At 51.7% G+C, this 11910-nt stretch overlaps 1 protein-coding gene across 1 annotated transcript in view; it reads left to right on the top strand.

The window, feature by feature from the left end:
- The window catches only part of SNX20 (sorting nexin 20), an 8850-nt gene extending 1145 nt beyond the window's left edge, over positions 1–7705 (top strand). Inside the window, exons 2-4 of the mRNA XM_010855148.1 lie at positions 2517–2655; positions 4124–4275; positions 5814–7705. Of these exons, the coding sequence (XP_010853450.1) occupies positions 2526–2655; positions 4124–4275; positions 5814–6482 (951 nt within the window). The 5' untranslated portion in view covers positions 2517–2525 and the 3' untranslated portion in view covers positions 6483–7705. The remainder of the gene's footprint in view (positions 1–2516; positions 2656–4123; positions 4276–5813) is intronic.
- The last annotated feature ends 4205 nt before the right edge of the window (positions 7706–11910 follow it).

Genomic DNA, 11910 nt, shown 5'->3' with positions numbered 1-11910 from the left:
GCTTTCCCCACCTTGCAGATGAGGAGACTGAGGGCTAGAGCCTCCGTGGATGCAGCCCTTGCCACTTTCCGGTCTCAGCCCATCCCATAAAAGGAAACCTCCAGGAGTTGGCTTTGGCTGCTGAATTTGATTTTTACTCTAAGCCCTGTGTTCATGCTCAGCTTTCCCAGGTCTTTTGTGGAATGCCCCACGAAGGTCATCATTCCTGGGGTCTCACAGGGTCTGTGGGCAAACAGAGCTTCTGACCTGGCACCAGCTGCCTGATCAAGACAACAGAGCTAGATCAGGGACCACTGAGGCCAGTTCTCTTCGCCATCACCCATTTTACAGATGAGCTAACTGAAGCAGGTGCATAGGAGTGCCCACAGGAATCACTGAGCCCCTCAGAGTCCTGGCTACCAAAAGTCCCTTAGACAAGAGAGCATGTGGACCATCTGCTATCTTGCCTGGGCACCTACCAGACTGTAGAGAACCTGTTCCTTGCCATCTATCATCTTGTCAGCAAGACAGGGTTGGTAGTCACAGCTCTCAGATGGGGAAACTGAGACTTGCAGTTAAATAACTTGCCTACGGATCCACAGTTGGTCAAGACTCCTTAAGGGGAAAAAACTATAAGGTACTTGAGCACGTGCAGCCCTGGGTCAACCATGTGCTGCTCTGTGCTCCAGTTTCCTGTCTGTTTAGGGTGAGGCTGGATGGAGGGTTCTAGAGAGCTACCCACTGGACACAAGCACAGACCTCCCTGGAGAACGCCCGAGGGTTAAGGGACATCGAGCACGTTAAGGGATCCAAGCGTGTTAAGAAGGAGATGAAGCCATCTGCACCCTTCTGTTTGGAATTTCTGTGCCTAAGTGGTACCCCAGCTACTCCATCTGAGCCGATGTTTTAACTGTCCCCTTTTCTAATTCGTCTCAAACGTTTTAAATTCTATTCCAACTTACACGTTAAATCAGAGTCATTTATTTCTCAAATATTTCCCAGAGCATCTATCACATGTCAGACACTAAGAGAGCCCATTATATGGTGCCTGGGACCTGCACAGCCCTGAGCTAAAGCTTTGCATGGTATGCCCGACTTAGCCCTCACACCAGCCTCATGAAGATTATTATGCCCCTTTCATAGGTGGCTGAGGCCCAGAAAAGTTAAATAGCTTCCAGGCACCAGCTCATCTTGCTCACTTACCTGGGTCCCAGACAAGAGTCATGCATAAACTAAACCCAAGGTCTCCCGCTGCCCACCCTCCCCTGAGTACCAGGGAGAGGATTCTGACGGCAGACCCGCCTGCGTTGGTGTCCTGCCCACCATTTACCAGCTCTTGATTCTGGCAACTCTTAAGTCTCAGTTCCTTAATCATAGCATGGAGATGAGAAACTCCTGCTATGCACAGATTCAGATGAAGTGAGAGAGTGGGTACTGAATGCAGGGTGTGACGCCTGCATGTTACAAGCATGAGGCTTTGCTGGTTGGGCACACTTACTAACTACATGACCTCAGACCAAACCTCAGTTTCCTCATCTGTTACTGAAGTCATGACAAGATTATTTTGTGTTGCGTTAGTTGCTCAGTCGTGTCCGACTCTTTGCGACCCTATAGACTGTAGCCCACCAGGCTCCTCTGTCCATGGGATTCTCCAGGCAAGAATATTGGAGTAGGTAGTCATTCCCTTTGGAGAAGGCAATGGCACCCGACTCCAATACTCTTGCCTGGAAAATCCCATGGACGGAGGAGGCCTGGTAGGCTGCAGTCCATGGGGTCGCTAAGAGTCGGATATGACTGGGTGACTTCACTTTCATTTTCACTTTCATGCACTGGAAAAGGAAATGGCAACCCACTCCAGTGTTCTTGCCTGGAGAATCCCAGGGACGGCGGAGCCTGGTGGGCTGCCATCTATGGGGTCGCACAGAGTCGGACATGACTGAAGCAACTTAGCCGCAGTCGTTCTCTTCTCCAGGGGATCTTCCCAGGGATCGAACCTGGGTCTCCTGCATTACAGGCAGATTCTTTACCGTCAGAACCACTAGGGAAGCCCTGTGACAGATTAGTGTGGGTATTAAACCACATAGTGGATGTGAAGAGCCTGCGTGTATATGAAGTAGGTATAACAAGTTGTTAGTAAATGTTTGCTTAAAGATAGAGAGAGAAGGGAAGGATATATGCCAGTCTCCCTGTTTTGGACACAGATTTCATTTGAACATGTAACATAATATGATATTGGCACATTTTTCTGGACAAGCCAGTGTCTTTCTCCTGATTTGTCATCAAAGCCATTACCTTTGCTTGAAATCACGTCATTTAAAATTCAGAGTAACTTGATAGTATAAGGACCCTAAAAATAAGAGAAGGTTCTGCTCAGCCTTGAACTGATCAGTCCAGGAAAGGGCCTGACCTAGGTTTAGCACCTGTCAGGTGGTCAGAGGGCTAGGTGGGCAGTGGAGGGCTCAGAAGTGGCACCCCAATACCCACAAGTATCCACAACAGGAGCAGGCACTCACTGTTCTCTCTTGTTTTCCTGGCAGCCTTGGAGCATGGCAAGTCACAAGCATCCTGGGAGCCCTGGGTGGACAGGACCCATATGCCAGGACATGGCAGGTACCACGCCGAAAGCATCAGCTCCCCGCCCAGACCTCCCACGTCCAGGACCTGAGGACCACTTAGGTGAGCTTGAAGCTTGGGGCTTGGTGGAGGGCATAGACATTTGAAGACATTTGAAATTCAAATGTGGGTACTTCAGTGGAGGCTACAAGAAACAGGGAAGCTCACATAACTTGGGTTATCACAAAGTACACACTGAGACAAGGATTTGGTGCAAGTGGTTTATCCAGGAGGTTGGCAGGGGAGTGGGGAGGCGAGGAAGGGAATAGGAAACCAGTACATGGTGTGGATGAAAAGATGACCACTGTGGGTGACTCCCAACGGGGGTCATCTGGGAGACCGTATGGAGCACACCTCAGAGCTGTCCCACCCAGAGGCAAGGAGGCCAGGCTGCTGTCCACTGGCCCCATCCTTCACCCCCAAGGGATGCTCCACAACACACTGCAATGGCCGGAGGAAGCCCTCAGGGGGACGTCCTAAGTGCTTCCAATAGCCCATGCAGTGTTCCTGACTAGTGAGTACCAAGGGGGTGTGGCCGGGCACTGACAGTGTCTGCTATAGCGCCACCTCCTGGAGGAAACGTCTGCCATATTCATGCAACCCTTCAGGACATGCCCAGTGAACGCCCGCTCTATTCCTGGCCTTGTGCAGGCATGGGGAAATAGGATCAGTCAAAAACCTCGCTGGTCTTCAAGTTTAGTAAGGAAACAGATCTGTAGAAAACAATTTAAGATGCCCCGGAAAAGGCTACATGGACAAGGTGGGAGGCTCTTATTCTAACAGCAAAGGGCCACTGAAGACAGCAAAGGGCCACTGAAGCAATATGTGGGCTGGGTCTTGAAAGACAGAGTTTGGAAAAGGGCTCCTGGGACACATGCCCCTTAAAATAAAATGCACAGTGACCTGTGCTTTTAGTGGGGAGGAAGGATCCTGGTCTTTCCCAAGAGTCTCAGGATGGCTGAGATCTAAGTGAGATCTAAGACACACTGTTATTTCCCAGGCAGGGAAAGAGGATGGCATTTGCGGCAGAAGAATTGGCATGTGCAAGAAAAAGCAGGGAGTGTGGGAAATGAGATGAGAGAGGAGGGAGGGGTCAGCTAAGCGGAGCCTGGAGCCAGGCAGCCTCGCAGCTCCCCGCGCCATCTGCTGGGGTGCGTTCAGCAGGCTGGCGGGGACCACGGCGTCAGCCAGGGCTGTGGGGAGGACAGAAACCAACCAGTCACATCCCTGCTGGATTTGGAGCATGGGGTCTCGTGATGGCTAGAAGTGGACGATAGACCACAAACACACTGCGTTTCCCAGCAAGAAGCCACCTGGGAGGATGGGCCGTTTCAGGTTGTCCGTGGTAGGGTGAATTCAGGCGGATTGGGTGCAGGAGGCTGGCTGATGCCAGACTTGGGATGAGGGAGGGGGATATTCATAGCGCTTCTGGACTCCCTCTGCTCATCCCAGACAGACCCGGTCTCCTCCCCCAGTCCTTGCCCCTAAAGCGCACCAAGCTGTACTAGTCCTTAAGTGCTTGTGCTTCCAGAGGCCCAGGGCAGCCCGAGCTCCAACTCCAGCATGACCACGCGGGAGCTGCAGGAGTACTGGCGGGCCCAGAAATGTTGCTGGAAGCACGTCAAACTGCTCTTCGAGATCGCCTCCGCCCGCATCGAGGAGAGGAAAGTCTCCAAGTTTGTGGTAAGCAGAGATCAGAGAGCCATGGCTCACCTTCACGGCCTCCTTCCTGGCATTGGGCAAGGCTGGTGGGGCCTCAGTCTCCCAGTCCATGAAATGGATCCACACACTTTAACTCACAAAGCTCTTTGGGCAAAAACCAGTCCAACAGTGAGATTTCCCACTCAGCACTGTGAGGATAGGAGGAGTTACAGTCCCTTATTCTAACAAGCAAATGGTCCAGTTTAAATCCTGTGTTACCTGCTATTATTGTCTGTGTCCCTTCTTCATTGTTTTTGAGATCCTTGTATAATTTTTATTATTATGTACCTAATTTTTTTTTTCTGTAAAGTGGATCACTTTCTAAAATGAACAGATTTATTTCCAAGGGAGATACCTTACATGGAAAACCAGCATAAGAAAAGGTCAATATTAAAGTAAATAGAAAGAAAGCTCAGGGCTGTCATTAAATTTTAGCTGGTTACCATGGTTAGTGGAAAGCTAGGCTTGAGGCTGATTTCTTTGTTAAAGGGCTTTCCTGGTGGCTCAGATGGTAAAGAATCCACTTGTAAGATGGGACACCTGGGTTTGATCCCTGGGTTGGGAAGATCGCCTGGAGGAGAGCATGGCAACCCACTCCAGTATTCCGGCCTGGAGAGTTCCATGGATAGAGGTGCCCGGTGGACTACACTCATGGGGTCACAAAGAATCAGACACGACTGAGTGACTAAATAACTTTTTACTTTCTCTGTTAAAATGGAATCTCAGCCTATGTCAGACAAGAAGTTAATGACAATGGGAGAGCCACACAAACCTTTCTTTGCCCCACCCTCCCCACTCCTTGCAAGGGGCTGGAGTAATAATAATAGCTGAAGCAGTGCTGACTGCACATCATGGCTTCAGTGCATCAACTCATTTAATCCTCGCCCAGTGAGGCAGGCCAGGTCACTATCCTATTTCATGGATGAGAAAACTGAGGCTCAGAGAGGTTCAAGTGCCCACCTGAAACCACACAGCTAGCCTGTGGTGGGCTGGAATCATTACCCAAACAGTCTGTGCCTTCATTGGCATCCTCTTGAAAGAGAAGAGAAAAGAATAGTTTCCTTACTATATAATATCACTGCCTACGATCACCCATTTCCAGGTTGATCCATATAATATCACTGCCAGTATATTACCTAAAACCATCTCCGAGGAGTTCCACACTTGGAAAACACCGATGGTATTCATCCAAGCTTCCCAGTTCAGTTTTGACCCTGTAACACCAAAGAGCCTCGCTGCCCCGGCAAGTTCTTTTGTGGACTTTCAACCCCGGGATGCCTTCCCCACCTCATCCCCCTCCGTCGCTTTGTTATTCTCCGGTTGACTTCTTGTCATTCATGATTCGCTTTTACTGGCTCAGCCAATTTAAAACAGAATCTCAGATAACGATCACCCATTTCCAGGGCAGGCTTTCAGGGCATCATCATTATTTCATTTCCTGGGCTCTGGGGCTCTCCTCGGCCATTGCAAACCCGCGGTGAGGCTGTTGTCAAAGGCGTGCTCCCTCCCTCTCTCCGCAGATGTACCAGATCGTGGTCATCCAGACCGGGAGCTTTGACAGCAATAAAGCCGTCCTGGAAAGGCGTTACTCCGACTTCGAGACGCTCCAGAAGAAACTCCTAAAGACTTTCCGGGAAGAGATCGAAGACGTGGTCTTCCCCAAGAAGCACCTGATAGGGAACTTCACCGAGGAGATGATCTCGGAACGCAAGCTGGCCCTCAAGGAGTACCTCAGCGTGCTCTACGCCATCCGCTGCGTGCGCCGCTCGCGCGAGTTCATCGATTTCCTCACGCGGCCCGAGCTCAAGGAGGCCTTCGGCTGTCTGCGCGCCGGCCAGTACACCAAGGCCCTGGACATCCTGATGCGCGTGGTGCCGCTGCAGGAGAAGCTCACGGCGCACTGCCCCGCGCTGCTGGTGCCCGCCCTGTGCGCCATGCTGGTGTGCCACCGCGACTTGGACAGGCCCGCCGAGGCCTTCGCGGTCGGGGAGCGGGCCCTGCAGTGCCTGCAGGCCCGCGAGGGCCACCGCTACTACGCCCCGCTGCTGGACGCCATGGCCCGCCTGGCCTACCTGCTGGGCAAGGACTTCGTGTCCCTGCAGAAGAGGCTGGAGGAGAGCCAGCTCCGGAAGCCCGCCCTCCGGGGCTTCACCCTGAAGGAACTGACGGTCCAGGAGTACCTGTCCTGAGCCGCCTGCTGGGGAAGCTGGAGAAGGGGGCTCGCCATTGCTCAGGGGCTCACTGGGGTTGGTTTTGAGCGGGTCGAGCCACTTGGGGCTCTAGCTTGTGGCCGTGACTTTAACAGGCCCCTCTTCTGCTCCTGTGTTGCCCCCCACCCCCAGTCTGCTGTGTTGAACCGAGATGCTCCCGGGTGTCCTTGAAAGCCTCTGCGTGTGTCCGTGTCCTCTTGATGCCAGGTCCATCTGGCCCATCTGGCCCCATCCAGATCCATCTCAAAACCACAAACCCAGCTGCAGAAACACTGGAGAGTCATATCTGCCTTGCTGGGGGGTTTCTGTAGGCCACTGGAGGACAGGTTTAGGCTGCCCATCACAGACAAAGCTTAATCCGTTTCCTCACAGACCTCTCTCCTTAGGTGTCCAGAGTATCTTCTCTTTGCTCCTCCCTCCTTGACCTGGCTTGCAAATATTCCCACTGACTATCCTAAGTGTTCTAGCTCTTCTGTCTTAGGTTTCAGCCCAATTCAGCAAAACAAAAGATCAGCTACTGCTCCTCAAGGCTTTGTCCCCAGGATGGGCTGTATGTCAACAATTGGAAGGCTGGAGGGTCCTGATCTAGAACCAGCAATCACCACCTTGGGGTGGGTTTTTCATTTGTAAAGCAGCTGTCCTTTGAATGGCCTTTCTGGATTATGTAGAAATAGCCCTGCAGGGAGGCGGGACTCTGGGTAGAAGAGATGGAATGCTCAACACCTCCCCATTTGAGGGACAATGGATTGGGGTCCCCAGATGAAGTGGATTCCAGACCAATAACTGGGTTCAGCACAGGTCCAGGAGTTAGTGATACAAGCTGGTTTGGATCTTGTATGTCCATCAGATTAGTAGTCCCTGAAGACCTAAACCATGTAACTGAGTTTATCAGGGTATACTAAAGAGGCTGTAATTTGGGAATCTTAGTGTGGGGCACCACTGGCCTGAGCCAGGATGTGGCTCAGCCAAGAACGGACAAGCATTCACTGAACTGCACTGAAGGTATTCAACAGCGACACCATGTGGCGGCAGCTGGAGTGGCCCCACCAGGCTCCTTCCTGGAGGTTAGATACAGACTGACACAGATAAAGCCTTCAAGTATCTCAATTTACTCCAGGAGAAAGATGTTTTAAGTGGAAGAGATTGGATGTCTTGGAAATCTTGACATGTGGAAAATTAAAGTATAAATGGAAAAATAAAAAGAGCTGCAATTCTTTTGTAATGGTAAAAAAGATTATACAGATTTTACAAGTTCTTCATCAAATATAAAAAGCTATCAACTGTTAGACGTAACAAATATTCACTAAGAAAGAAAAAAAATGCCCAATGTGGGGAGTTTATTAGGAGTTTCCAACAAAAAGCTGGGAGAGCAAAGAGTTAGCTCTCAATGTAACGGTCCACGTGGAATAAACCTGCTTCCTAGAAAGGAACATTGAGGAAAGGCGTGAGTCAAATATTGCATTGAGAGACAGTGGGGCATCTAGGATTTGAACAGCAAGCTGGTACTCACCCAGTTGTGGAATCTAAATACACACAACGTGGTCCAAAATCCTCAAGCAAGGAAGTCATGGTAAAGAGCTTCTCAGCAGATCTTTCGGGTACCTTGCACCACAGATGTAAAGTCTCTCTGTAGGAAGTCAACTTAGATCCAGGCCAATAGAGAAGAAGACGCCACTGACTTCAGAGGTGCTAAAAAGTAAGGGGAGGGACTGTGCCTCTCAAAATCACATGTACATGGTGTTCATGTGTGTGATATGGAAACAGAGGAAAAAATCTTAGGCGAGGTAGAAGGGACCTAAGAAACGATATGGGAGATCCCATCAGTATCCTGAAAGAAGGGCTGGGTACCCTTCTTTCAGGTAAGGAAAAGACTCACTCTGGCTTCTGAAAATGGCCCACCCACATGTTACAACTTCAGGGCTCCCACGTTGTCTCCTCCTGGTAAAGCTGGAAGCTTCCCGCCCAGTTCTTCTGATGACCTTGGCCTGTGGGTCCACTGATGTTTCTTCTTGCCACACGCACTGTGTCTTCATCGACTCCAGGTGTCTAATGGCCTGGGGTGACCCAAAATGGCCATCTCCTCCTGACATCTGTCTTAGCTGCAGAAGTCTGAGACCCACTCACTTCTTGAGTGCCTGGATCAAGTCTTTGAATTCCTCAAGCCGCCTCCTCCAGGGGCCTCTCTTTGTGGCCCACTGAGACCCCACCAGGTATGCCACGCTTCTGTTCACCTGGGCCCCCTCCCACCCCATGGTATGGTTTCGTTTTTCTTTCCAGGGGACTCTGGTGGCAGCTGACCCTCTTCTCCTGACTCTTCTCAAAAGTTGAGCCCACAGCACAGTACTGTGGGAGACATCTGCCCCCCAGTACTCAGGTGGGCCCCGGACCAGGTGCATGAGTGCCACCTGGGCCTTATGAGACAGGCAGAATTTCAGGCTCCAGCCTAGGCCTTCTGAACCAGAATCTGCCTGTTAACAAGACTCCCTCGCCCCTTCCCCTTCCTGCCCCTCGAAGGTGATTCCTTTGGATGCAGGTTAAAGTTTGAGAAGGCCTCTGTTGAACTGACTTGAAGGTGCCTTGATGCGAATCATCCACAGAGCCTGGGCAGTCTGCTGTCCGGGTTCCTGGCTGCCCCATCTCCTCCCAGCCCAAGCCCTCATGGGTACACATGCTCCAGTCCAGGGCCCCAGGAGCTCTTGGTGGAAGTAGCATACCAGTCACTCCCCTATCCAGAACCTGTTCTGAGCATTTGTCCCCAGAGCCTGCAGGGGACCCATTCACAGCAGCCTCTCCCTCCTGCTGCCTGGTGACACAAGAGCCCCGTGGTCTCCCTTTGGACGGGATTCATCATCCTTATGAGACCCCATGCCTGGGGAGGCCGGCAGGTCCTTACCCGCAAGCCGGGATAGGGAAACCATGGCTCCCCAGCATGTTTAGAGCCCTACTGTGTGTCTAGGGCTTCCCTGCTTACTGCCAGTCCAATGATGCCCAGGAGATGTCCTTATCCCATACAACAGATGAGGACACAGATACCAAGAGCTTAAGTGACTTACCCAAGATGACACAGCCAACAACGGGGAAAGCAGGAAATTAAGCCCAGGCCTGTGTGACCTCCAGCCTGCGCTTTCCTCCCTGAGCCCCACATTGGAGGACTGGGAGGAGAGGGTTTGCCGATATGTCCCTGGGGAGAGGTCCCTTAAAGGTCATCATCACACTCTTCTCTGTTTATAGGTAGGGAAACTGAGGCCTGGAGAGGGGACTCACTCAAGGTCATGCAATGAGACAGGGCAGCTCCAGGACTGGGCCGGGGGTGTCCACATCAAAAGGATATGGTCAGACTAATCTGGGGCTGGGATTCCAAGAGGTTTTTGAGGGGTCACCCAGCTGGGCCCGGGGGCACAGGGTCAGTATTGAGGCCTGAGCTGGGGTGGCTATCCTATCAGGCAGAAAGCTCTGTTCAGGGTGGGCTCTGGACCTATTGCCTACATGCCCTTAGCTCGGTGACGGCCTCTTCCAGTTCCACCTGCTGGGGGCAGGGGTCTCCCACCATGTCCCCAGCCAGACTCTCCAGGCGCCTCTGGAGCATCCGGTCCTCCTGCGCTGCCTTTCCAGAACCCTCCTTGGGGGCCCAACAGCGCTGTCATCTGTTCTAGCATCCACTAGCCATTTTCCTTCTGGCGATCTCCTTTTACTTATGTCCATTGGAAAAGAAACTTCCTCATATGACCCTCCATGGACAATCAGAATCACTTGCTATAATGAGGAGGTGGCTATAAAAATAAATACAATGAAACCGCTTGTGGTTTTTACACCTCCATGGCCTTTGTCTGAGATAGGCCTTGAGTCTGAGACCGCCGATGTCCTCTGTTAACAAAGAGACAAGAGACAAGCCTTAGAGACCTGTAATCACCACATTGAGACTGCTCTTGGATTTACTCAGAAGAAATGAAAACTACTGCAAAGGGAAATAAGCTGCTGACCACATGACCTGGATCATCCAGTATTCTCTGTGCATTGTCTCAGTCCAGCTGGGGCCTTGCTCCCATGGCCCTGACCCCCATCCCTTTCCCATGCTCCGTATCAGCCCTGCTCTCTGTCCGGTTCCTTGATCGTGGGCCTGGTTTCATCTTTGACATCCTTGGCTTCCTCACCCCAGTTGGGAAGTGGTACCCAGGCTCCAATTTTGGGCTTCACAGACTGACATCAGCTAAGATCCCCTAAATGCAGGGAGAGTTCTGATTCATTCAAAGCCAGAAACTTCCCCTGGGAAAAGCCAATGCCCTTCCCTGCAAGAGGCCCTGCACAAGCCCCGCACAAGCCCCACCCACCCAGTCAGCAGAATAGAGCCCCTCACTAGCCTTACCTGTCTGCCTGCTTCTCATCTCTCAGTAAATAATGATGAATGATGCTCCTACTCTATGCCAGACTCTGGCAAGAGCTAGGGACATAGCAGTGAGCTGGAAGATCGGGTCCCTGCCCTCATGGAGCTGCTCATTATAAGGGAGGCACTCACAGAGCAAACTGAAGCTGGGACAGAATGGTCTCTCCCCAGATGGTCAGGGAGGGCTTCTTGGAGGAGGAGGTGTTTAAAGGAGCCGTAGGGGAGGCTGAGGAGGCAGCCTTGCAGAAGTATAACCCTGTGGCAGGAAACTCCTCTGTGCCCAGGGAGCCTCAGCCCAGGCCTGGGCCCAGGAAAGCAGCAGACAGGCCCAGGACATCCCTTCCCCAAGGTGCCTCCTGGCTGTGCCCATTGAGAGGAAGGGTTCCAGGTACTGACAGAAAACCGCCTGGCAACGCCATCCGTGCTGTGGCCCTTCTCAGTCACTGGCCCGCTGCAATGTGAATGAGCTGGAAATTAGTGTTTAGGGCACACAGGCCCATGGGTTTACAAGTGACAGAAAGCCAGGGTAATCTGACAAAGAGAAATGTATTCTCTGAAAAGCCCAGGAGTAGCTTAGCTTCAAGCCAAATTGGAGCCCAAAACTCAAACCCTGACATCCTCGTCTGGTTTCTTTCTCACTTTCGCTTTCTCTCTGTGTCTCTTTCCTCGGCTTTGCCTTCTCTCTCAACAAGCTCTGCTCCTGGTGCCAAGACGGCTGTAGCAGCACCAGGCTCAATGTTCCTTCTCGGCACCCCCCCCCCGCACAGGGCTCCCACAAAGCTCTAGCTTGAAGGATGTGTAGGAAACACCCAGCCACGTGTCCTTTTACTGACCACAATGAACAGGCGGGACAGACTGCAATGAATTCCCCTGGCCTTCACCACAAATTGGTCTCCACATTGTAATCCACTTTCTAAACTTCTAAATAGACATTTTTTTTTAAGAGCAGTTTTAGGTTCCGCAGTAAGATTGAGTGGAAAGTACAGATATTTCTCATATCCCCTGCCCACCCACATGCAACCACTC

This window comes from Bison bison, unplaced genomic scaffold (assembly GCF_000754665.1).
Source record: "Bison bison bison isolate TAMUID 2011002044 unplaced genomic scaffold, Bison_UMD1.0 scf7180017853731, whole genome shotgun sequence".
NCBI classification, from domain to species: Eukaryota; Metazoa; Chordata; class Mammalia; order Artiodactyla; family Bovidae; genus Bison; species Bison bison.
Note: the sequence above shows the minus strand (reverse complement) of the source record. Positions and strands in the feature narration are given on the sequence as shown.